This window comes from Lacerta agilis, chromosome 13 (assembly GCF_009819535.1).
Source record: "Lacerta agilis isolate rLacAgi1 chromosome 13, rLacAgi1.pri, whole genome shotgun sequence".
Classification (NCBI taxonomy): domain Eukaryota; kingdom Metazoa; phylum Chordata; class Lepidosauria; order Squamata; family Lacertidae; genus Lacerta; species Lacerta agilis.
In genome coordinates this window covers 12,696,337-12,723,632 of record NC_046324.1, presented here as the reverse complement: position 1 = coordinate 12,723,632, position 27,296 = coordinate 12,696,337, and the positions used below count along the sequence as shown (strand labels likewise).

Here is a 27,296-nt window from a genome sequence, read left to right as displayed (position 1 = left end):
TATGTGCAATATGCTATACAGGAAGTGGGGAATACGGAGGAGAAATAATTTTGAGGAGATATGGAAGGAGTTTGTCGAATTTGTACTGTTACAACGGAAAGGGTTCAGACTATTGCAAGAGGTGTTGAAATTTTGGGAGGTTGGATAGTTACAATGGAATGGTCTCAGTGGTGGGGTGCACATTTTTATTATTTATTTATGATTATTACTTTGTAAAAAAAGAGGAAAAAATAAAGTACATGGGTGATGAGAGGCAAGGAGTAGGAATCCAATCATATGTATTAAAGGGAAAAGTGGGGCTTATATATGCTTCCTTTATATGTGGCACTATACATGTATATTTCATAATTGGGTATTGGAACTCTGATAACAAATGTAAGAAGCGACCTGTACTTTTTAAAGAAATTATGCTTTTCTGTTGTAGTTGCAATGTGGCACTTCAGAAACAACTGTGGAGCCTTACAAAGTAGTATATAAGCCGTACCAGAATAACTTCCAGCAACCAGTTCCTATTTCTCCAGATGCAACAAGAAGAAATGATGCATTTGAAGAGATGCAACAAGAATTTTTGGGTACTGGTGAGGGTAAGTTGTTAATTACTCTACTTATCAAACCTTTATTAGGCATTTTACAAATAAAACCACGGGAGAAAGAATCACATACAAGAACCTTTATACACACACACACACACATATACACACAAAGAAACAACAATTAAACTCATAGGCTGATTGTATGTGTATATATGTAAAATCTAGAATTTCCTCCTGTTAAAGTACTCCTTGAAGCACTGCTGCCAAAAACTCGGCTACCCCCGCAGTCACCCCTTGGTCAATGTCAGAGAGACAGAATCCAACACTTCCACCATGCTGCGGTTTCAAACCACCCAAAAGGGGGGACAACACGTGTTCACGCAGCGTACTGTGTAGTGGACAATAAAAGAGAATATGCTCTACAGTGTCTGGGACATTCAGGGAACATCTGCAGTATCTCTTGTTTCTGGGAATATTCTGATATCTACCGCTGACAAATGCCGAGGGAAAGATATTCAGTCGGGCCAGCATAAATGCCCTACGTTGGGCTGGAATTATTAGTTTAGTAACATAGTTGACCCTGCTATCTAAGATATTTAAATAATAGAATATGGGAGAGCAAATTTTATTTACAGCTGCCGCAATATTTTGTCTCTCAACATCCTTTAGTCTAATTAGGACATTGTGAAAGATATGTTGCTCGCTTGAATTGTACAAGGGCTCCAGCTCGATGCCTATCGATCTGATTTTATTTTCTAGGAGTTGGTACCATCTAGATTTATAGGAGTCCTTAAGCAGGTCAACGAGCAGGCTTGATGGTGGACAGCGGAAATGGCAGTGCAGCCAGTATTTTATAGCAGTAGTCCAGGCCCAGTATTCAATTGTGTGTATGCCTAATTCTGCACACATTGTTTCATATTTAATAACATTTGGGAGTCCAAGGATACGTCTCAAGAAACTAGAGTGAATCTTTTCCAAGTCACTGTTATATGCTTGTACCCATAGTGGGATCCCATAGAATATCTGGGATAGCACTTTTGCTTGTAATATCTGGTTGGCTGCAGGGATAAATTGATTTCCTTTCTGATAATCAAAACGAGTAACTGCTGATGAGGTACACTTTGCCTCCCTAAATTACTCTGGAATAGATTTCCCAGATATCTATACATCTTCACTTGTTGGATTTCTTGCTCTTATTTTCCATTTCTCTAATTTCCAGCCGTTAGAGAAGACCAAAATTTTTGTCTTCTCATAATTCCTCTAAGAATTGATGTTCTATGGGTAGCAGATGAGATATCCTTATAGACGGTAGTGCCCTGTGATTTGCCTAAGTCAGGGACATGTGACTAGTTCATCTGTATGTGCTTTTCCCTTTGGGCTTCTTCAGTTTAGTCTCTGCCTTCTCCTAAAGCAGCTGTATTTCCTCTGCTCTGCTCTCTTTGTCTGTGTTCTGTGCTGGCTTCCTTTCCTGCTTCTGCCCTATCTTTGCCCTTTTCTCTTTATTGCTCTTTTTATCAAGTATTTTCTAAAAAAACAACAACCCTAACTTCATTTCCTTCTTCTTTGGCTCCCAACTGGAAGAACCTTTGCAATGATGAAGATGCACACACAGGCTGGTGAAACAGTTTCTGAGCTGGTGGCTGGATCCATCCTAGCTAACCAAATGTACACTGCCAACACTAAGGGGCGCAGACAACATGGTCAAGCTGTGAAGCAACACACACCATAAACTGGCTAGCGCTGAGGGCAGTCAGTCTAGCACCAAGACACTTCACAGTCACCATTTGCCACAAAAGTGTTGGTCTCGACAGAAGACACAACCACAAAAGCACACCTAGAATACCAAGGGGCTGGCAGATCATACTTGCTCCTAAAAGAGGCACAAGCTTTCCTTATCTCTGCAGAAGAAAACCTGGCCTTGATTGTAGCACAACACAGTACAACAGACTACCTAATCACTATATCCAGCCAGGAGAGTGGACACTGAACAGGAATGCATTTTCCAAAATACAGGCCAATATTGTGTTTCCTCAATTTATTTTAGTAATTAATATACCACTTAAATACCAGAAAGTTGTAGGTAGAGTAAAGTTGCTTGCCCATCAGCTCTGGGACAGCAAAGACTTCATTTGTGGGGTTTTTGGAGTTTAAATATTCTGATCCCTGCATATAAGCTTCGTAGTTGGCTCTGCCATCTAATCAGGGGAGGGGGATCAAAATTAAAAAGAGAAGCAAAGATGCATTTGGCAAAACTTCTGATATTTTTATCAAGATATAATTATCCCCCCATTTTTGAAAAAAAATATGGCCATATTTATATTATTTGAGGAAAGCATACATATTTTAATATCTGATGTTTGGAAGTTGTATCTGAATTGACAGATTCTCCAGACAACATGCAGATTCTGCAACTTCAGGTTCTTAATAAAGCAAAAGGAAGAAAACTGGAAGAACTTAATAACCAGCTGGAAGAAAGAGCCCAGCAGATTAGGTATCTGTCTCATCAGCTTGCAATTGTAAAAGGTAAATCTTATTGCCTTCGGGAGGAACCTGCAGAGTTTTGGTTTGGTTTGTGAGGATTCTAGGTCCCTTAGAAATAAAATATTTTCTTCTATGGCAGTGGTGGGGAGCCCTCTGCCCATGGGCCATATTAGGCCCAGAAGGAATCCTGATTTGGAATTTGAGGCTGTTTTCCCCAGTTCACTCCCACTTGGGATTATTGACCAAGATTTCTTGCATTCTTGGCAGGGGTGTGTTAGAAGTTTGGGAAATAACAAAGATAAAATGCCAAAAGGGCAGTAAGAGGACCAGATATGCAAGAGTTAATATTGAAGTGCCTATTACAAATAATAAACAAAGCAGCACACTTGTTTTGCTATCATTTATTGTCTGAACTATAATTTGTGGGTTTGTGTGTTCTTTAAATTAAAATTACACCAATCTGGACCCTAAATTTAAATTACTTCATTAGAGATAAATTGTGTGTTCATTCTTTCCTTGCTGATCACTGCATTTGTATTAATGTTTACAATTGCTTGTGACCAGGGAGTGACTCTATTTCAGGGTTGGGGATCAGGATTTAACCAGTGGGGAAGATCATTTGGTCTCCCCACCACCCATGGGCCATTTTGACAGGTAGACATTGTAGTTGTTGTCGTCGTCCCCAACTTAATCTAGCGATTTTGAATATTTTTCTTTCTTTTTTAAAAAAGATGAAAAAGATGGCATGTGTCTCAGTCTCCAGGAAAGTCAAAAACTCCATCAAAATGCCAAAGAAAGGGAAATTCAGTTTGAAGGCCAAATAAAAGCTTTAGAAACACAAATTCAGACGCTAGCTGCCAACGAGGAGCAGGTACTGTTAACTATTACAATTCTCATAGTTATTAAAAGATTTGCCAAAGTACTGCAACATTTCAGAATTTTGTTGGTGATGTCGTAAAGAAAAGAGACACATCACCCTTATATAGTAGGACTCAACTGGATTAGGATTATTTGGAAAGATATCAGAGATACTGAAAGGGGAATTACAGGATACAGTCTGCAACTAAACCCAATTATAATATTGTTAGATCATATTAAGCAGCAGATAAAGAACAATCAAAGGATTCCTATATCTCATTGCTGATAGCAATCAAGATAACGTTTGGTAGCAAAATCTTGAAGAAACAGTAATCATCCAGAAATTAATCAGTGACTAAGAAAAGTGTGTGACATCATGGTCTTGAAGAAAACTACATGCTGTAAATTGCTTTGGGAAAGAAGTATGCAAACAGTCCACATTTTCAAACAAAACTGGCCTTTTATTATGTATTAGCATTTTTAAAAAATTGATTATTATGGATATTCTTAGCCCAATATAGTTGCATAATACTTGCTTCGTAACATATGATATGGCATTCTATTAAATAATTTGAAGAATACTTTGTAACCAGCGAATTTATGTCAATAATTTTTTTTTAAGGTGGCTAGAGAATCATTTTGAACTAACACGTTCCTGTTTGATTTTTGTTTGTTTGTTTTTGTTTTGTGTGTAGCTGATCAAACAATCTAAAGTTGCAGAAGTTGCAATGGAAGCCATGCAGCAGCAGCTGTTGGAACTTCGACGCTCTGACACCCTTCAGCGTGCAAAAGAGCAGCATGAGGCGATCGTTACAGCACTCAAACAGAAACATGAAGAACAAGCCTTGTCTTTGCAGCAGAAACTGGATGCTAAGAACATAGCATTCCAGGAGCAGGTCAGATTGAGGTTTACAATATTGAAAATATCACACAGAGGGCATGAAAAGTTGCAATGTTGTTGTTTTTTGCTTTTTCCATCTGACAAAGATTCTAAATACTAACTCTCCATTTGAAAATACACTTGGACGGGAAGCATACAGAATGCATGGAAAATACAAAACCACAGAGCTCCGTTGTCTTCAATGGTTTTCTCGTTTATTTTAGAAATTGAAACAGATGATGGTAACTATCCTCACTCCTTTCACTTCCAGTCATGGACCTGCTTTGACACGATTCTGTAATGCTGAAGATCTAATTCAGCAAATCATTCTTAAAAATTTGGGGATCACTTGACTTCAAATTGTTTATACTTCAGCTTTCTTTCCTGCCCCACCACTCCTAGAAGCACAGCCATTTTTCTCTTTCTAAATTGGGCTGCAGTTTCGCAGGGTCACCACCAGAGGCCCCTGGAAGACATTGCTCTTAACATGTCAATTATCTTCTTAAGCTCACTCCAGAAGCAGCCATCTTTGGGACTTGTTCATACTTCCCCACCTTCATTTTTATTTCCTAAAGAAGTGATTTAAACCTTAAAGAGACTTTACCGACTGACATAACAAAAGATATGAAATCTGAGAAGGGTGTGTGTGTCTAAACGTAAAAAAAAGCTTTAGACACTCTTTTTAATCTTTTTCTGTTCCTGCCTCTTCCTGAGGCAAGAGGGAAAAAGCCACCCTCCTGGCTGAGTGCTGGAGGCACCATTTTGAAGGATTTGGCTGAAAAGAAAGTTGATTCATCCCACAAAAAGCTCAAGAGGCTATAGCATAAGAGTAGCTGCATATATCAAGCCAGGAGCAAGCTGTCCTTGCAACAGTTCATTTAATAAACCACAGTTTATTGGACTAAGTTTGTGATACCTGAACCATCCTAAAGCCTTGTTTTAATTTTTTCCTTCCTCCTCCCTTCCTTCCTTTAAAAAAAAATCACCAGTGAAGCAGATTATATTATGTATATTGGACCTGTGCAAAGATATTCTGGAAAATGTGCAAAATATGATTGGATATAATATATTATTGTGTCTGTTATCCAAAAAAAGAATTAACATCTTAAAATAATAATAGCAATCAGAACATGGTAATTTGGTGGTGAATTGCTAATTGAAGCAAAAATGTTAATAGCAGCCAAATGACATACTTAAGGAATCTCAATTGAAGGAGAGTGGATTAATAAAAATAAAAAAAATGATATCTGTTTGTGATTTCTATGCTTACTGTGATGTACTGTTTAAAGAAAAAGTCAGAGCAAAACCCAGCTTGAGAGAACTTGGTTCCCCTTAAAATAAATTATGAAAAGGAACTATAGCTTAGAACTATTTAAACTTTTCCACTGCTGGTATAAATCTGAGATCCAGAAGATGAATTAGATAGCTTACAATGGAATGAAAAAAACAAAATGTCTATACATTTTTTCAATTGTTGTGTTATTTAATTGAGAATATGTAAATAGTTTTATGTTTCTGTGTTCCACACACACCCAAACCCAGTTGTGAAGTATGGATGATTTTAATACAGTGGTGCCTTGCAAGACGAAATTAATTCATTCCGCGAGTGTTGTCGTATAGCAGAAATTTCGTCTTGCGAAGCACGGTCGGAGGAAGCGCGGTTTTACGAAAAAAAATGGCAAAACCTTTTCGTTTTGCGAGTCACGGCCATAGGAAAATTCGTCTTGCGAGTCACCCTTTCATTAGCAAATGCCTTTCGTCTAGCAAGTTTTTCGTCTAGCGAGGCATTCGTCTTGCGAGGTACCACTGTATTAAACTTGATTGGGAACAATGTAGCCTATATGGACACACATTCTGGTGTGTGTTTGTGTTGCTTGCTGTTTGTGTTCAAAGACATTTCTCTTTAAATAAGCTTTTGATTCTATTGCTTAGCTGTTTTGGCTCTTGTGCTCCTGTTCTGTGATGCTGCTTTTAGTTTGGTAATTGTGTTTTAACGTAAGCTTATTTGACTTCATTTTGGAGGGGGGAAGTGGCATAATTTTTTTGTATAGGTATTGATTGGAAACTTTTTATACAATTCTTTTATCAGTCAGAACTTTGCTGCAATCTAAGGGAACATGTGAAACAACTTGAAAGAACTCTTGAGGAAAGCAAATTGGAAAAAAATGAAATTATCAGTCGGCTCTCAAGAAGTCTAGAAGAAAGCCAAAACCAGTGTGCAAATCTGCTGCAGACAGGTTTGTCTCATTTGCATTGTTTTGGCAGTAAACGTGAATGATTATCTGCTAAAGTTTTGAATAGGTATTTGCCTGAAAAATCACAATAGTCTCAAAACAGTAACCTTTAGAGTAAAGCTAGGTGCAGATGAAGAAACCATATGTTCCTTGGGGACAATAGCTTGATGCTATTCTTAGCTATCGACTGAGCATGATAGTTATTGGTTTTTGAATTTGTTTCTGAGGAACTCCAGGTTTCCTCAATGGAAACAGCAACTATAACAGACCTCTGGTAACCTGTGTATTTGACATCACAGAAAACTATTGATTCACAGCTGCAGGTGATTAATGGGCACATTCTAGGAATGCATTCTTTGTTTGTGTAGGGCAGGGATATTAAACCTTTTTATACCTACCGCCCACTAATGCATCTTTCTTGATGGTAAGTGCTTGATGGAAGGAGGATTCAGCTTGTGCCGTAGAACTCCCTACCGCCCACCTAGAATCCTGAAATGCCCACTAGTGGGCAGTAGGGACCAAATTGATAACCCCTGGTGTAGGGTGAAAAGTTGGCCCAACAAACTTACCTAGCGAATCCTACAAACACCATACATGCTGCGCCCTAGAATCCTCTGAAGAACACTTAAGATTCTGTGGCAAATGTACAGGTATTCCTTGGCCAACAAATCAGTGGTTAAAAGAGTTATTTGAGAGGTAGGAATTAAGAAAGCCCCTCATCATACGTAAATAATCCTGGATTGCTCATACATTATGACAGAGCTCATATGGCACTTTCTTTGCTTAGGGTATCATCCTAAAGAAGCGACTAGATCAGATACCTAGGTGACATAGGTGGTAAGAGGCCTCTTGCAAGGAGAAAGATGGAAAGTTTCAGTAGAATAAAACTTCCTTTTAAGTGAACCTTGCGTAATAAGGTAAATAAGTGATGATGTGATGAAGTGGCAGGTGATACTTAAGTGACATAAGCCCTGCCAACTCCACACTGAAAAATATTCCTGCTGGCTAAAGAAATACTGTGAAATGCCTCTAAGTGACATTAAAGATACCACTGTATACATTTAGACATCTTGTTCCTTAAAAAAAATGCTTAACTATTTTACCAAGCCAGCCTTGTTCATCCTGTTTTTTTTGGCAGAGTTTCACAGTTTCCTTCAGCTTCGGGCAAGCTAAAGAAAAGCAAACATTGGACATGTCTTATGTACTCATCATTACTTTTATTTTAAAGTGCAAGGAAAAACTCAAAAGGAAATAAAGCTGCCACAGTCTCAAATGCTGGAAAAGACTTCTTTTTTTTTAAACCGAGAACTTGAGTACCTTCCATTCACATAGGGCCATAATGTCCACATCCTCTTCTAGGCATCTCTGTAGTAGAAAAATCCAGTGTTTCAGTGCATCTTTAAAAGGGTACATTTAAAAATGCTGCTACCTAATTGTTTTTAATTTGAGTTATTAATGTATATTCTTAATGCCAAAATAGACCTTCGTCAAGGTCACTTGACCCTGCCTCTGCCGTTCTTACTGTATACTAACAGTATATTAATTCCAGCTCTATCTCTTCAGGTTTGGTGAAGGAGACAAATCAGTTACGCATGCAGCTTCAGCAAGCCCAGTCTGTCCAGCTGATAAGCAATGAAATGAATAAAGCTCTGCAGGTTGGTTTATTATCCTGTTTAAATACTTTACGATTTTGGCCTGGGCATTATTTCAAGGTGCTTACCTACTAAGCTCTAAGCAGCATGGGGTTCAAATACCTGAAAAAACACTTTACTGTATACCTGCCTAGCTATGTCTTCAGATGTACAGGGGAGGCTCTTCTCAAAACTATCTTTACTGGATATTTGACAACAGGGGAAAGAGCCTTCTCTGTTACGGTGCCTTGTTTGTGGAACACTCTCTCCATGGTAGTGCAGCTGGCAGTAGCCTTGAAATGCTTCTGTTGCCAGGTCTAAACCGTCACTGATTTCCCAAGCTTTTTATGCTGCATTCTATGCTCGTATGCCCATACGTTGCAGTTTGCTGCCCTGATTTTTTTTTAATGGTCTATAAACATTCTAAAAAATAGTATGTTGGTGTATGCCAAGATCATTGTGATGTTGGAGACCAGACTGAAAGGTTTATTTTTACCGTCACTAATTTCAGCAGTCCTAAATTCATTTACTAGGGAGCTTGCTGTTGAACTCATTGAGGATTAAACAGAGTAAATATGTGGGGGATTCCCCCCCCCAAGTGTGCAAAATACAGGGTAATCCTTATCCTATGTGTTCTTTCATCAGACCATAATATTGTTTCATTTTATTGGAAATCGCATCTGTGCATGTCTGTGGCTCCGGAAATTGCTTCTGCACATGCCCAAATGCCGAAAATCGTGCATGTGCAGAAGCGGTTTTTGGCATGTGGACATGCACAGACGCAATTTCCAGTATCTGCGCGTGTGCAGACGCAATTTCCGGCGCTGCTTGGCGAGTCACCGTGCTGCGCCGGTTTAGCGCAGCACACGGGGGACTCACCAAGCAGGCGGCTCAGTTCATAGGCAGCTCGTGGGCTGGTAAAACAGTCTCCGTTACCCGGCAAAACGGTCTTCGTGGGCCGCATCTGGCCCATGGGCCACACGTTGTGGACCCCTGATGTAGGCAGACATGACAAAAGGCAACCCCATGCATTCATTGTGGAACTGGAGTTTTAAGCTACTATAAAATTACATTTATATTTATTTCCTAGGGGGGAAATTGCACTTAATGACATATCTGTAGTGAGAAGTGTGGTGCCATGAACAAAGTTTTATTACCCATCAAAGATATCTGTGCATACCATAGGGTCACCTCTTGCATTCAACCCATCTTCTTGAAATCCAGGAATCAAAGCAGTCTTTCCACTAGGCATTTGCTCCGAATTTTTGGAGACAGTGTAATTGAGTGTCACATCTGGATTCTTCCAGTAATCAGTTGGTTGTAATAGACAGCACTCAAACACTTCCAGAATAAAGTGGCCCAATGAATGTCTGTCAGTCCCTGAAGCTGTTTCATTGATAAAGTACAGTGGTACCTCTGGTTACGTACTTAATTCTAACTGTTCTTAACCTGAAGCACCACTTTAGCTAATGGGACCTCCCGCTGCCGCTGCACCGCCAGAGTACAATTTCTGTTCTTATCCTGAAGCAAAGTTCTTAACCTGAAGGGTTATTTTTGGGTTAGCAGAGTATGTAACCTGAAGCGTATGTAACCCGAGGTACCACTATAAATTCCTTTGATCAGATACTACCTGGTGCCTGGTGCCCAACATGGGGAAAGGGTATGACAATAATATATATATCTTACCAGTTTCACTTTATTTAGCCTACAGATGCTTAACTGCACACTCAGCTGTGACTACAACCATTTTGCCAGGGGGTTCCGTTCCCAGCCCCTGTGTGCGTTGTTGTAGCGTGTATAAGTGAGTCCCACTCCCATTCCACCCTTTTAGTGATGTGTTTCATGTCATTTTTGGTTATTTCTGGGTTTGGCACTATGTGCGATTGCACATCTTTTGGACGTGCATTAATCGGTCATCGCCTGTAGTTTATATGTCTAAGAGACAGGTAAGATTCATGTACAGTGTAACCTTTAGAAGTACATATTCAGGATTAGTAGGTTTATATTCCTAACCTATTCTGGGTTTGTTTATCTTCCATTCCCCCCCCCCCCGTATTTTAGGAAGAGTTAAAGGAACTTAAAGAAGAATTGGTTTTATATGAATCTGCTGCAAAACATGGTGTGTTTCTCAGTGACCCAGGTGGAGAATTGAATGTAGACATGACTGATTCTTATGTAGATTTGGGTATTAAAAAGAAAACTGGACTTAACAGGTACTGGGTGAACACCTTTCTAATCTGAAAATGACTAATACTGAAATGTTGTCCAAATAGCATCATATCTCCCTATTATGTTTTAAAATTTTAAATCTCACTTTCACATGTGGCTTGCAGTAGTTGGCTATCCAAGTCCATATCTACTTAGCTTTAGTAATTCTGAAGAATTAGTTGTTGCCTTCCCATTCCTTGAGCCCCTAAAATTATTCCCCTTATCAATGTACCTGTGTGATACATGTTTTTGTTACATATTTAAATTGTACTTTTAGGTAAAATACAACCGTTACTGCTTTCTTTCTATTCGTTTTTCTTGTGTAGATTATTACCAAAGTAGCAGTGGTTTTCCTAAGAAGAGAATATACTTATAATAGTTGTGTTTAAGATTGATGTAAAGATACAGTGTAAACCTTCATTAGTAAATTTAAGACTGCAAACTAGTGTGGTGTTAAGTCTTTGTTTTTAAGCCAGCATGAAAATATGCAAGCTGAAGGTGTATAGCTTGAGCTATATTTGTGGTGGTAGAACCAAAAATTTAGGGCAAGTTTATTTGGTCTTGTTTGTTTTGCAATTTATAAGCCACTTCTTGGGTAAGCCCTCAAGCAGCATACAATAAAATAAAAATAATAGTAAAGCAGTGATGAAAATGTTAAATAAAAGAATAGCAGCATAGCAAAACAAGATACCAAATAGCTAGATGATAATCTCTAAATGGTACTCCAGATCGAAGAATGTCTAAACAATGCAATTTCTATTAGCCCTTGGAAAATTGAGAGGGAAGGGACTAGGTGGGCATATGATGAGTTCACATGGTGGTTACAACTCTCCTTACACAGAAACTGAATGGGTAGCACTGCTAGAATTAGTTCTGGGAAAAGTTGAAATGTTGATAGAGCCAGTGTGGCGTAATGGTTAGTGTTGGACTAGGACCTGGAAGAGCAGGGTTTGAATCCCCACTCAGCCATGAAGCTCTCACTGCCTCACCATCTCTTAGTCTAACCTACCTTGCAGGGCTGTTGTGAAATGGGGAGGAGGAGAACCATGTACCCCACCCTGTGATCCTTGGAAGATAAAAGGTGGTATATAAATGCAATAAATAACTAAAATAAACAGTTACAACTAAATAAACAGTTACAACTAAGTTTGTTCTTGGTATGAGCTTTCGTGTGCATGCACACTTCTTCAGGTACACGTGCATGCACACGAAAGCTAATACCAAGAACAAACTTAGTTGGTCTCTAAGGTGCTACTGGAAGGAATTTTTTATTTTATTTTGTTTAAAATAAACAGGATGGTTATTACTCTCCTTAGGTAAAAAACTGAATGGCTAGCACTGCTATAATCAGTTGAAATGAGGCCCCAATAACACAAGCCAACTGGAAGGGAAACCCGCATATCCTATAATATCTACATACAAAAGTGAATTTGTGAGCTCTTCATTTGTCATTTAAATAAGCAGGTGCCTTAAACTCTTTTTTAGTGAGTCCATTTTAAACTACTTTGTTGCCAATTATAGCATCCTAGAATTGCAAAGCTAGAGCTCTCTGCAATGAATAGGACACAGTCTAAGAACCAGATACCAGGTCAACTTCTATTGCCGCTTCAAAGTACAGCAAACCTGAAAGGCAAAGGACACATATAAATAAAACTGTTTGCCTCATCCTACTTGTTTATTTGGGAGCAAGTCTCACTAAGTTGAATGGAACTTTAGGATGCAGCCTTAGTACATAAAATAACTCCAAGTAGCTCAGAATCTCAAAGTTTCCCAATATTTATAGGCTACTAACGTAACTATTTCTCTCCCCCCCCCCTTGGTAATGTTCAACAGCGCTGCACTGACTAAAGAAGCAGATAAAGAATTTTCTAAAGATGAGATCATCTTACAGCTGAAGATGGAACTAGAACGTTTACTGAATAGTAACAAAACAAAGAGGAACCGCATTTCTCAGTTACAAAATGACCTTGATGATTACCAGAGAACAGTTGAAGACCTGAAGGAGCAACTAGTGAAAACAAATATGCATGAGGTTTGTTTTATTTTTATTTTTTTTATAGAAAATTTACTAAATTTTTCCAATAAGACAAACAATACAAAACATAATCAAACAATAACAAACAAAAAACAAAAACAAATACCCAAACTACAGAAAAACAAAAAAGCAAAACTATAAAACTACCAAAAAAGTATATTTTTTATGCATGAGGTTTGTTTTAACTGTGGGGTGCGTTTTGAAATATTGATATACTTTTAAGTTTTCTTATTTCAGTTGGAGTAACGAAACATCCGGTATCCTGGGCTAGAACTATCAATTGCCCAGGAAGTCAAGAAACATGTGATAAACATCTGGGTCATTCATTTGACCCTAGGGTCCTCCTTTTCCTGTCTTCAGCCAGGACTGAGCCTTTTCTCATACATCCTTTCTTTCAGCATTTCCACCATGCCCATATTCTTCTCTCTATTATTACTTGTTTGATTACTGCCACTCATCTTCGAGTTTCTCCATTTTTCCTCTTAGCTATCTCATCTCTGCTTCTATTCTCCATAGCTCAAAAGCATGACTCACGTCCTGCTAAATTTATGAAGAATCTTAAAACTCCAGTAGTAGATGTGCCAGTGTTCTTCTTCCCTTGGATGATGACTCTTCTCTCAGATGCTTCTGCTGTAGCCCTCTGGGTCATCTCCACCTCCTTTCCCCCCAGAGTTATCCTTTTCTAAGCAGTGGCTGTAATGCAAGATAAGGACCTAGATGACAAAACCCAAATAAGGATCCTTCCCAGAATAGCCAAGGACAATCTGCACTCATAGCAGATGCTACCATAAATGTCCTGTAGTTTTCAGCTCAATCCATTGCTGCCTCAGCTGTAGTGTGGGTGCCCTTGTAGCTGCACTAGTGGAACTCAACAGTGGCAAAAGAGCCCTCTTTTGAGCAGCCTTCCAATCCCAGAGAGAGTAGATGCCAGAAAATACAGGTTCAGGGAGCTATCCAGTGAAGAAGGGCTCCTTAAGAGTAAAGGCCTCTTGGAGAGCAGGTTCAAGTGTTTACTATAGGAGCCAACGCTATGGGGGCTTTGGCCCCCGCAATAAAATATTGAATGGACATTGCCATTCAAATGGTGTGTGTGTACCATGTCATGTGATTGATTATGTGGGGTGGGGCTTACCTGGGCACCTGCAATATTTCATTCAAGTGTTTACAGCTGGTCCTGGGTGGAGTTTGGTACATTAGAATATATGAGTGCTTAGTTGAGACTGAGTAGCTGATGGAACAGCACATGACTTTTGAATCCCAGACTTGAATTGTCTTACTTATTCTGTCCTATCTTGCGCATTTTGTATGTCTCATTGACCCTAATTTCCTCATGGGGATACCCAGCATCCCCCCCCCCCACTTTATTAAATTTAAAACTTGGATTGAATTTCAAACAAACCAAAACATAGTGGTCAATAATTATGGACATGAAAGTAGTTCATACTGTTAAACTTTGGAATTTAGTTTACAAGACTAAACGATTGTAGGTGGTTAGATCATCAGGGGCTAAGTGTGGCCAACTTCTGGGTGGTATTATTGAACTCATAGTTGTGATATTGAATACAAAGACTGAGTATAGTTGCTATAATAATTACACCCCATATTTGTGTCAGATGATTGGTTTTGATTAGTCCTCAGGTTTATTCCACCTTCCTTAACTGCTTTAACCAGGTATGAACCAAAAGGAGGAAAAAACCACCATCTTAGATTGTGTTAGGTGGATGTGATAAATAATATTTAAGCAGTACTGCTGGTGAATTAATGGGTGGTGTTCAATAAATTAATGGACCTAGAATGCTCATGAATTTCACTGGGTGCGTTCAGAGCAAAACTTTGTTGAATTCTGCTCAGTATTTGGAGAAACCATGTGCTTCCTATACAGTATGGGAAGATGCAGCCCTCTGAGGGTGAAGATGGCTGCTATTGTAGTTGGAGGCAATGCCCTAGGTCAGAGCTTTCCAAACTGTCGCGACACGTGTGTTGGCTGCATTGTATAGGTGCGTTGCACGAATTGCTCCCTGTGTTCCTCCTGGGCCTCAAAAGGGGTTAATTTAACCCCCAGTTTGCTAGTAAAACTGAATTACTGTGTTGTGAAATGATGCATGTCTTAAAAGTGTGTCACCAACGTGAAAAGTTGTGAAAGCTCTGTCCTAGATAATATTACACAAAGAATAAAACAGATGATTTTCTTCATAAGGAACTGGTGTCTGCCCTTTTATGGCAGCTAAGTTTTATTACAGCTATATGCACTGACCCTTTTGTTATTTTAATTTCCTGTGCTTGGCTTAAAACACACTCTTTGTACTGAACAACTGTATGTGATGTTTTTGCTTACATGAGAAAGTGCTAAAGAATAAGATGGAGTACTGTAATTTAAGTTCTATGGCTTGGTTTACTGGCCTAGCATAGAATGGCTAGAATATGATAGTGCTGGCTGATGGACTGTACTGGATATGTTGAAACCTTTGCCTTGATGCTGAAACATATTTACTTTGAAGTATAGTTATGTGACTCATTTAGTTGCTTCTTGTGCTGCTTGGACAGTTTTTGGACCTGGAAAGTCATGTGGGAAGCACTGACAATAGTTATTCTTCTGCCAAAATTGCCCAGCTGGCCCTAATCTTTAAAACTCCACGTGTGCCCTACTTGCTATAGCATCCATGTTGCATTACCTGCCATACCAAATAAAACAGACACTTACATCAGGTTTTTGGACAACAGTGTTTTAGGACATAATTTGACAACTTTGTGCTGTGCTCCGCAATCATGGCTTTGTTCCACTGAGCATAAACCTATTGTGCACCAGCCAGTTAAAAGAGGCACGTATATAACACACAATCCTATCTGGATCCAGTGAGCTGTGTTTTGGTACTTTGTATTTTCTTTTCTTGCCAACAGCTTGCATCAGGGATAGTTAGCATGGCCTTCCAGATGTTGTTGGACTAGTTTCTATCATCCCCAGCCAGCACAACCAGGGATGCTGGGAGGTGTAGCCCAACAAAATCTGGAGGTCCACAGGTTAGCAACCCTGATATGCATAATAGATAAATTCACCATGTCAGAGGTACCAGTAAGTATTGCATGTTGGGGTTACATTTTTACTTTGTCGCTTTTGGAAAGTGTTGGGCTTCATTTCTGATTCATTACAAGTGTTCCAGTGTTAGCTTTGGTCCAGATGACATGTATTGAGTGGCTTCACAAGTGGCTGTATGAAAAGTTTTTATTTGGAATCTCTCACAAAGTTTTTCATTACCTGACAATTTAGCAGTCCCTAGTTCCTCCCTCCCTTTTTTCTTTCTGGTATTAGTACTTTAAACTGTTATGTCTTCTAGGAAAGGGCAGTCTTAACCTCTGATTGGGGCAGCACAGAGCTATTTTGAGTGTGTGTGTGTGTGTGTGTGTTGTCTGGACTCATTTTCCTCTCCTTTATTAGCCCAGAGGAAGAAAAATAGAGAATCTACTTGATCCCGTACAGTCTAATAACTCTGAAGAAATGCTGAAGCTCAAAAAGGAAAATCAGGATTTGAAACAAGAAATTGAGGTGGGTTTTTACCATGTCAGTTTTCTTTCCATCTAAGGATGGGATGGAATGGGATCACTCACAAAATGGCTTGCATATGTTGGAGACCTGCATATACAGTACAGTGGTACCTTGGTTTGCAACCGTTTTGGATTTCAACAGTTTTGGATTACAGCCACGTCAAACCCGGAAGTGTGTGTCCCTTTTTTTTGGATTACAACCCATTTTTTGGAGGCCCCATTGGCGAAAACGCACCTTGGGTTACAACCTGTTTTGGTTTGCAACCAGAGCTCTGGAACGGATTATGTTTTTAAATCAAGGTATCATTGTACAGGTATATCAATATTGAGAGTAAAAAGGATCCTTGTAAAAAGTCTAGACAAAAGTGAGCATGGTAATTTGTTACAGTACCCACACTAAAGTAAAATGAGGGAGGGGAGGATATAGCTATCCTGGAGGAAGCAGAACCTAAGTTAGGGGTCCCTGCATTTTGTTTGAGAGTTATGCTCTCCCCATCAATAACCTGTACCAGCAAGGCAACAGCATCTCTCACCCAAGGGCTGATTTGTGACATCATTGAGGAGCAAAGAGCTCCTATTGGAGCTTTGAGCTGCTCAACTTCAAAATCTGAGATTTAAGTACTATTTTGAGCCCATGTATCCTCATGGAGATGGAAGAGGTCTTTTTCAACAAGTGAGTGTTGTAACATCTTTATTCTTTTGTGCCATTGTACCATCCTACAAGTTCCTTCTGCCCCTTCGAAATCCAGCTTGCACCTCTGGGAGTTCTTGGTCCACATACTGCTTAAGCCTGCCTTGTAGAATTTTAAGCATAACATTGCTAGCATGTGAAATGAGCACAACTGTGCGGTAGTTGGAGCATTCTTTGGCACTGCCCTTCTTTGGGATTGGGATGTAGACTGATCTTCTCCAATCCTCTGGCCACTGCTGCGTTTTCCAAACTTGCTGGCATATTGAGTGTAGCACCTTAGGAACCAGAGACCAAATTACAAACATGCGCTGGATTATGTAGAAAGCTAGAGAGTTCCAGAAAAACATCTACTTCTGCTTCATTGACTACACAAAAGCATTTGACAGTGTCAACCACAGCAAACTATGGCAAGTTCTTAAAGAAATGGGAGTGCCTGATCACCTCATCTGTCTCCTGAGAAATCTCTATGTGGGACAAGAAGCTACAGTTAGAACTGGATATGGAAAAACTGATTGGTTCAAAATTGGGAAAGGAGTACGACAAGGCTGTATATTGTCTCCCTGCTTATTTAACTTATATGCAGAATTCATCATGCGAAAGGCTGGACTGGATGAATCCCAAGCCGGAATTAAGATTGCCGGAAGAAATATCAACAACCTCAGATATGCTGATGACACAACCTTGATGGCAGAAAGTGAGGAGGAATTAAAGAACCTTTTAATGAGGGTGAAAGAGGAGAGCGCAAAATATGGTCTGACACTCAACATCAAAAAAACTAAGATCATGGCCACTGGTCCCATCACCTGGCAAATAAAAGGGGAAGAAATGGAGGCATTGAGAGATTTACTTTCTTGGGTTCCATGATCACTGCAGATGGTGACAGCAGTCACAAAATTAAAAGACGCCTGCTTCTTGGGAGAAAAGCAATGACAAACCTAGGCAGCATCTTTAAAATCAGAGACATCACCTTGCCAACAAAGGTCCGTATAGTTAAAGCTATGGTTTTCCCAGTAGTGATGTATGGAAGTGAGAGCTGGACCATAAAGAAGACTGATCGCCGAAGAATTGATGCTTTTGAATTATGGTGCTGGAGGAGACTCTTGAGAGTCCCATGGACTGCAAGAAGATCAAACCTATCCATTCCGAAGGAAATCAGCCCTGAGTGCTCACTGGAAGGACAGATCCTGAAGCTGAGGCTCCAATACTTTGGCCACCTCATGAGAAGAGAAGACTCCCTGGGAAAGACCCTGATGTTGGGAAAGATTGAGGGCACAAGGAGAAGGGGACAACAGAGGACGAGGTGGTTGGACAGTGTTCTCGAAGCTACCAATGTGAGTTTGACCAAACTGCGGGAGGCAGTGGAAGACAGGAGTGCCTGGCGTGCTCTGGTCCAAAGAGTCGGACACGACTAAACAACAACAACAAGTTCCTTGCCCATTTTGTAGTTGAAAGGACACAGTCCTCATTAGAAATGACTAGCTGGTTATCTGTATGTTTCCTGAATCATGGCTTTATCTTTGGAAGAAAACTATTGTCTGTAGAAAACTTCACTCTTTCCCACAGGAAGTGATAATCTATGCTGGTAACACAGGATTAGTCTGCTGATCTTATTATGAGGTCAGAATATTTATTGATGCCTTCCTGGTCACATTTAAGATAAGAACTATTCATTGTTGAGACCCCTTTTTATATAAATTTATGCCAACTGCACTGATGCTAGATCAACAGAAATAAACCATAGTCAAAGTTCAGATTGGCACCCATTGTTACATTACTTTGTGATGTCACTGCAGTATATGTTTTCTACCCCACATCATTGGCTGCCACTGGCAAAAGGAAAGATGCACATAGTGTTAGAACACATATGTTCATACCTGTTTTGGGAGAGAAAAGAACTTTACACAGGGATGCCACTTTTGGCTGTGTTACCCATAAAATGTTTCTCTGTAAAGGCAGGACACGGTAATAAGATGTGAGCATTATTCAAATTTAAATTGAGCTTTACTTTTATCATTATTCCTATCTTATTTTTTGTTTGGACAGAGCCTTAATGCACGTTTTCGGGAATTAATAGAAAACCAAGAAAAACTGAAAAATACAAATCAGGAGCTATGTAGTCAAATGAGACAGATGATTCAGGAGTCTGATCGGGATAAGCAAGAAGCCCTTGACAGGTAATGTGGGGGAGTGGGGAGCTAACATGATGTCCTGCATGTGCCTATAAATGTTCCTTTTTTATTTTCTCTGTTTAGGAGATAAAGAGGTAGAAAATGGGTTGGCTCGGATTCTATATTTATTAAGACTTGTCCGTACTAATAGTAGCCAAGGAGGTGGGGGTTAGCTTTCTATCTCCAGCTTCAACCACCAGGAAGATCACTCCTATCTCCAGACATGCAGCTTTGAAAATAACTTTCTGTTAGAGCTAGGAGAATGCTTTTTCAAGTCTAATTGTGACATGTAACTAAGCTTGAAAGAATCCTACTACTGTAGCCAGTGGAAGACTTCCTTGAAGCCTGATTTTGACACTGCAGACATAGTTGAGGTCACACTTGGGGAGAGGAGAGTTGATTCTTACCCCCTGAGCTTTAACCACCCCAGAAATTGCTCTCTCTCTCTCTCTCTCTCTCTCTCTCTCTGTGTGTGTATGCATAGATATGCTTGATGGGTTGCAGGGCTTGTTTGTTTTGCTCTTTTTGTATGTGTGTAAAAAATCATTTCTTAGGCTTTTTCCTCTTCCTGTCTCCTATCCCCAGATGTGAAAGAACCTATCAGCAACATTATGAGAACATGAAGAAAAAGCTTTGTGAAGAGCTTGAAGAAAGGCATGCTGCAGAGAGAGAAAAACTCACCTATGATTATGAAATGAAGATTACACAGTTGAAGTGAGATTTGTTTTTGCCCTGCTAAGTTAGACTGCCCAGACTGTTTCACTTTCAGACACACTGTTTTATTAGAAGAGAACTGGGTTGTTGTTTTTTTTAAATTATATATTAAAATGGAACTTCTTGTATGTGTTTCCAGGGCTGTCATTGATGAGTTGAACAAAGAGATGCTATCAGTGAAGGAATGTTACATCACTGTCTGCAGAGAGAGAGATGAGCAGGAGGCTACTCTGAAGGCAGAATTTGAACAAAAGCAGCAACTGAAGGAAGAGAAGGTAGAAGCAGAAATAATCCTAAAACAAAATTACCCCAGAGATGATGATTGCATAGCAACTATACCAGATTTGGTTCCTGAAAAAAGGCAAATTCTGTTAGCAATTTGTGTTAAGTAAAATGTTTGGGAATGCCTGAATTGGTGCAGAACAGACACTGGCTGCTCCTTAAGCATAATTAAACCATGGAAGATAGGCCATAGGATCTTGTACTCTTTCCCACCTGTCCCTTCCTCCTCAAGCATGAATCACCCATATCTTTCTCCTGTTGGCATTTACTGTGACATTATATCTGCATCTGTCTAAATATGGTAGCATATTAATTAAAGTTTAAAGTTAGAAAGCACTTCTTGAGGTGAGCTACATTTCACTCACTTTAAGAAGTGCTTTCCAGTTTTAAAGATGTTAGAGTTTTGCATACATATAATGATTGTGTGAACATGTTACCAAGTTATGTGTTGGGTGCTTGCAGGATGCAACCCTTAAAATATATAATGAGGACTAAAGGCTCATTTGTGGACCAAATAGAAACCCTAAGTTAAATAGTTTTATTTCTCTTTTCCATTACAAATGTTATATGCTTAGGATTGCTTAGCCCCTTACTCACATTTAATCTTTGTATATCAATCGTGTTTAGTGGCTGATTTCTGACTCTGGCAGAAACTCTGGTTCCATAGCTTTTGGCTTTATTTTGTATCTGAAATGCTCTTCTCCATCAGAAATGTAAATATGAAAGATGGATTTTGTTGTAGCAGTGAATGGATTTTTTTTTTGGCCTTCATCCTACTTTCATATTGAAGTTGTTTATAAAGGCATTTTGATTTGTGATCTTGCTTTATGGTAGTATTTTATTCCAAAGCACTATCACTGACCATTTCTTTGTAGAATAATAAAAGTGTGTACACATTTCAAACAGTTCCAAAGTGCTTACAAACTTTGACAGTGGTGAGTCAACAACAGAAAAAACTAAAGGCAGGGTTAACAAGTTAAGGGCAGGAAGACAGGCAGGGTGGATTTGATTTAGATAAAATTGATTTAAATCACTATTCAGTAAGACTTGATTTAAATCATTTTTTTACAGAAAGACTCATTCTTGCATATTTACAAGCAGATGAAGGTTTCATTTTTGGAATAATAAATTTTCAGTGTAGTTTTTACAGTTATATCAAAAATTACTGATTTGGTTATACTATTAGAAATACATAGACAGGTAATTATAAAATTATTGTGAGGTTTAATAAGTTAACTTTATATTTGGACAAGTTTTCTGCTGTACTTTATTGGAAGGAGAAAAAGAATCATTTTCTTAATAACAATTTATTTAACTAAAACAATAACATTATAGCATATGTATCCATGTTTGTTAACTGATGTGGTTAAACAATTTAAAAAAACAAAAAACAAACTTAGACTGAGTTTTAGCACACATGAAAAACTTAAAACAAATCCTTATTTCCTGATGAATAGCCTTTGGACTATAATATAACTTAAATAGAAAACTATGTTTAGAAAGATTTTTCCAAAAACATTTTATTTTATAAATCTGATTTGAATCAAACAAATCAAATTTATATATATATATATGTAAATCATGGATTTTTGTCCACCCTGCAGACAGGCTACAATAACATAAGATGAAAACAAGCAAATATACCTATGTTTAAATTTTGTTGGGCATAAGGTTATGCCCAAAACTCGATGGGAAAGGTTGGTTTTGAAGAGGGATTTGAAGGAAGAGAGAATTGCTTGCAATGAGAAAGTTTTAGATATAAGAACTGGCAGGGAAGAATGCAGGGAACTGTTTTAAGTAACAACATAATCCTATGCATGTTTACTTGGAAGTAGTCCCACTGTGTGAAACTTCCTCCCACAAAAGTGTGTATAGGACTGCAGCCTAAGAGAAACCCCTTGAGTAAGAAATGCTAGAGTAACATAACCACATAAATAGTAGTAAGATCACACCAGCTATAGTATTAAGAAAAAAGCTTTTTTAATTCTAGCAGGTGTGGTGTCTGTTACAACAGCTTTAATACTTTCGTTATTTGCCGAGAAGCTGATAAACCATTACAAATATCTAGCTCTGAAACTATTGTTTTTGTCAAAAAGTTATTTAGCACTCAACTTTTGTAAATCAAGAAATCTTTAATAAAAAGACTTCAACAAACAAACAAACATTAAAAAGTTATTTAGCACTCTTGTTAAATTTTGCCTAGCTCAAGAAACAGTTGTTGGAGGAAAAAGAAGAGTCTTTGAACAGGCTGAGGGCTGAACTAGAGGAAGAACACAGGAATTCCATTGTAACAGCTAAGAGCCAATGGCTGAAAGAAAAAGAATCTGACGTGAAGCAGCACATTGAAAATGAAGTGACGATAGTCAAGAACCTCTGGGAGAGAGAACAGAAAGAGGTGTGCTGGGGTTTGTACTAATATACAGTGAACTGCTTCTGGCATGCTATTTATGCAGACACTGAATAATTCTTTCTGAAGTCTTCGGCTCTTGAAGAAGGTTGCCATTTGTTCTATGCATTTTAAAGCATAGTGCTAAAATAGATTTGCTTCTTTATTGTAGGTGGGTGGCAACATCCTTTTCTTGTGTTCATTTGTGTGTTCATTTCCAGCTTATTTTTTTTAAGTGATCAGGGATCTTACACACTCTGCTTCTGCTGTTACATTTGCTCTCCGAAAACATTGGCTTAATCATTTCACACGTGGCAAGTGAATATTTTTGAAGGCGAGGTGCTGTTCTTTCTGCTTCTAATGAAAGGGGGGGGGGAACCTAAGCCTTGATTTCACTTTGATTCTTTTGGATATTGACAGTATGAAATTTAGCTTTTATGTTTGATAGTTGATTTAGATGTTTCTTAGTGTGCCCTAAAAACCCCACCTCATTTGTTCCATGTAGATCAAAGACAGAGCTATTCAGGAAGTTGAAAAAGAGTGGCAGCATAGACTACATCAAGCTTTAGAAGAAGCAAAGAGGCCTGCAGTGGAACTCAATGATTATTGCGGCCAAACAGAGTTGTTAACCATCACAGATGAATCATTGGACCAAATGATTGCCGAAGCAGTTGAAAAACAGACACTACTAATTCAGGAGGCACTGCAAGAAAAGGAAAAGGCCCTGAGAGATTGTGAAGCAAGGCATCATGAGAGCATTGCTAGTCAGGTAACAAGCAAACACAACATACTGCTTTGCCCCAAATATGGTCAAAACATTTGTAAGAAAAATTATAGTTATCATAATACACATTTTCTTAATATTGCCACGCTAGAGTTGAATCAGTGTAAAATAGGCACTGATTAATAAGCAGTTCTAAATCATGTATGCTTAAGCACGTTCTTAAGATGAATCTCAGAGTTCAAAACCTTTATATGATAGCTGGTTGTCTAGCTTTTAATGTGCAAATTAGACCCTAACACTAAACAATCAGATTGATCTAGATTGAGTCTGAGTGAAGCCTCAGGCTTGCATTCTCCCATCTTCTGGTTCTCTCTCCTGATTTTGAAGTTGGCTTGTATTGAAACCAACCACATTTTTCATGGGAAAAGGGTCAAGTATCTGTTGCTTTAATCCTGGGCACAGTTGGGCTACTTTATCTCATTGATTTCAGTGAGTTTATGCATCTGCACAGACAAATTTGTACCTGAAGTCCTTTCTCTTCATTCTGTGATTAGTTGAACATGGACTGACGCTGCACTTACCCATTTGTAGGTGGAACAGGCTCTGACAAAAGCTCGTGTCAGGTGGCTGCAAGAACTGACTGAGCTTGAGGAATACAAAGTTCACCTGAAGGTAGCCAGGGGAAAATGGGAGAAGGAATATGAAATCAGCACTGCGAAACAGGTAGTGGAGAATGAGTTGCTTGTGATTGGCAAAACTTGGCTTATTTTTCACAGTAGGTTCAAACTGGAAAAGTTGCAGATTTGAGCCCACTTGATCAGAAATGTATGTTTACTGCTCAGCTTCAGTAGACCAGTGTTCTCTATTAGTTGTGTTTTATGCTTTGCTTGAGGGAATGTTGTGATAGATTTTGTTTTGCTAGAGCTCCCTCCCTTAAGCTCCTCCCTCACTTCAGTTCAGTTCTTGCCATCACTTAAAGTAGACATGGTTTCTTCTCTCTCCTATTTTGATGCTCAGGTTTCTCCTTGCTTTTTTGTCATCCTAGTTTCCCTCTGTTTACTTTAAATCTCCCTCCTTTGTCTCTTTCCCCTCCATTTACCTTAAAACAAAAAGCAAGCCTTCTTTATACACTCTTCAGTTTCTCCCCACTGTTTTGGCATGCTGCCCACAGAAAAGAACAACAAAGAAGAAGTAGTGCATAAGGATTTCTTACTTAACTGTCAAATTGAGGGCAGTGACCTTTGGGCACCAAAACTGTCTTTCTGCTTCTAGCTTAGCATATGTCCATGCCATAGGTGAATCATGAGACAGAACCAATCTCATAGATATATCCCTATGCCAACCTTGGAGGTCCATTCATGGTAAGTGACCAATGTTCCATTCTGCTTTCAAAAAGAGATGTGATAAATTTGTTAGTACAGCTGATGAAGTTTTCTAAATTATTATTTTTTCTTTTCCAAATCTAGTTTAAAAAAAATAATAATCCAGTGCAAGTTCTGCTTAGATTATTTAATTATACTGAATTCAAGCTTGAGTGCCACTGGTACAAGTGCTGGTATTCTCAAATGAGTTCATTTTGACTGGTCCAATCTAATGATGTCTGTGTAATCTGGAGGACCACTCAATCTGCTGCTCCTTCAGTATCAGAGATGGGCGTGCATTGTGCCTGCACCTATATTAAAACACTAATCATAGTTCTACCTCTAACCATAGCTTTGTTTTGACACTTAACTATGGTTAGGGAGCATGCCAGTGCAGAGCAATAGTTACCAGAACTGAATGAGGGCGAAAAAGAGGAGCATACAAGCTTGTGTGCACTCTTGAGTTCCTAGCCATCATTAGGACACAAGGCAGGGTTCTGCCTGCACCAAGCCACCTGTAACCTTTAGAACTCCTTTAGAACCTTTAGATAAATTTGTCAGGATATCGCTGATGGGCCATCATGTGTTGCATTCTTTAGGTGTCACTGGCTCTTTCAGCTGCTGAAGAAAAGTGGAAGAAGGAACATGAGAACACTGATATAGCTAGAGTAAGGACCAAAGAACTTGAAGATAAGATATTTTCCCTTAAAAGGGAACTAGAACTCAAAAAAGAAGAAATCCCTGCCATTATTAAAGCAGAAGTGGCAAAATCTCGGACTCAGTGGAACAAGGAAAAGCAAGAGGAGCTTCTGAGGATTCAAGACCAAAATGAAAAAGATTATCACTCTTTTTTATATGACCACAGGAATAAAATCAATGAGGTCCTTGCAAAAGCAAAAGAAGACTTTGCAAAGCAGAAGAAAGAACTTCTAGATCAAAAAGAGGCAGAACTGAATATGTGTCTGGGCAGAAAGCAACAAGAATGGGCAGCCGGAGAAGCCAAGAGATTCCAAAGTGAAATTCGACAGTATGAAGAAAGGATTCTGGTTCAGGTGGAACTCCTCTTAGATGACCTGCACAAGAATTTGGTCAAATGTTCAAGCGAAGAGTTTGCTCAGCAACTTAAGTGGACTGCTGCTCCTACCATTCAGATCAATTACCAATTCAAAGAGAAACTGACATATTGTTTGCAGAAAGCATATAGAGCCACTGTCAGTGCCATTCTGGAAAAAGCCAAGCAAGAATGGAATGAGGTAACATTTATGCAACTTGAATTGAAAACGTGGGGTTTCATTTAAAAACAAGCTACATTTGGGCTTTCATACTCTGATTATGGACAACTTTAAGAAAAATATGGAGCCATGTATTTTTTCAGAGTTGGGGGGAGAATGGATGAGGACCAATTGATGTGGAAATGTAGATAATATAGAATCTGTTAACTATACATGTAAAGGAAGATAAAATAGATTTGTGCAAGTGTAGCCTTGCCAGACTTCACTGAATTTGTTTATTTGTATTTAGTCATCACACTATTACAAAACAGGTTTCACAGAATGAAAGTAACACAAGATAAGCAATGGAAGTTTAATTCAGACTCAGATAAACTTTAACATAAACACCATAAGCAAAAAGTGTTGAATTTCTCTCGTAGTTTATTGCTTGCCCCTTTAAAAAGGAAAAAAAAATGTTTCTCTTGTTAAAAGCATTCCATTTTAATACTGCATTTTAGAAAAATGGGTTGAAAGAAAATAAATCTTCAAATCTGAAAAAAGTAAAACAAATTTAAAAAACCAAAAACATACTTAAAATTTTGGATTTCCCTCGTAGGATACAGAATTCTCTCCTAGAAAACCCTCTCATTACTGTCTTCACAGTTGTGTATTTATTTTGTCCATCTAGTAGATGAATGATTGACTCATGGCCAAACCTATTCACATCACTCCCTAAAATTTGTCACAAGTATTGCTCTCTTAATGCATTATATAATGATACAAGATCTTCAACCCACAATAAACTACAAGGACAGGTATGTTCAGAATATGGCATGTTTCTGTACCTTCCTCCTAAAACAGGAAGACATCAGATTTAACTGGGCTTTACAAATTAGATATTTCACCCTTCACCATTTATATCAACACTTGTAAAAAGCCTAATTTTATGATGAGTGGGGTATATGTGTGTATGGAGGGGTAAACCTGTAGAGACTCTTAGGGGCTTGAAGTGCATCTTTTCACTCAAGACACATTTGTATCCTAACCCACCACCCTGTGGACCACGGAATGGGACACAAAATGCTCAGTTGTGGGTGGCAAGTTTGGTTCTCAGAGCAACTGAATGGTTGTGATTTGCTCCATTAAAGACAAAGTAAAGGATTCCTTCAGGAGTACTGTTTGGTGTGGAGACTAAACCCATTTCCCACCTTGGCAACCCCAGCTTTTGGAAATGCCTATGGCCTCATGGAGGCTTGGCCACCTCTGAGAGCTGCATGCTAGTGTGGACACTGTATGTCATTGGTGTGCATGTATACACACTTGCCACACGTACAGCAGAGCACTTCTCCGGCACATATC

The 27,296-nt window shown here is 38.9% G+C and overlaps 1 protein-coding gene across 5 annotated transcripts in view; it reads left to right on the top strand.

Moving 5' to 3' along the window:
* Nucleotides 1-27,296, top strand: part of CEP152 (centrosomal protein 152) — a 44,944-nt gene that overhangs the window by 8,508 nt on the left and 9,140 nt on the right. For 2 of the 5 annotated variants that reach the window (XM_033166960.1, XM_033166959.1), the window contains exons 6-21: nucleotides 425-584; nucleotides 2,916-3,056; nucleotides 3,746-3,885; nucleotides 4,568-4,768; nucleotides 6,842-6,989; nucleotides 8,550-8,641; nucleotides 10,679-10,830; nucleotides 12,659-12,857; nucleotides 16,294-16,401; nucleotides 19,135-19,265; nucleotides 19,845-19,973; nucleotides 20,113-20,248; nucleotides 22,459-22,650; nucleotides 23,147-23,410; nucleotides 23,957-24,088; nucleotides 25,326-25,979. In XM_033166960.1, coding sequence (XP_033022851.1) covers nucleotides 425-584; nucleotides 2,916-3,056; nucleotides 3,746-3,885; nucleotides 4,568-4,768; nucleotides 6,842-6,989; nucleotides 8,550-8,641; nucleotides 10,679-10,830; nucleotides 12,659-12,857; nucleotides 16,294-16,401; nucleotides 19,135-19,265; nucleotides 19,845-19,973; nucleotides 20,113-20,248; nucleotides 22,459-22,650; nucleotides 23,147-23,410; nucleotides 23,957-24,088; nucleotides 25,326-25,979 — 2,979 coding nt within the window. The remainder of the gene's footprint in view (nucleotides 1-424; nucleotides 585-2,915; nucleotides 3,057-3,745; nucleotides 3,886-4,567; nucleotides 4,769-6,841; nucleotides 6,990-8,549; nucleotides 8,642-10,678; nucleotides 10,831-12,658; nucleotides 12,858-16,293; nucleotides 16,402-19,134; nucleotides 19,266-19,844; nucleotides 19,974-20,112; nucleotides 20,249-22,458; nucleotides 22,651-23,146; nucleotides 23,411-23,956; nucleotides 24,089-25,325; nucleotides 25,980-27,296) is intronic. The other 3 variants (XM_033166962.1, XM_033166961.1, XM_033166963.1) reach the window with 3 other exon arrangements.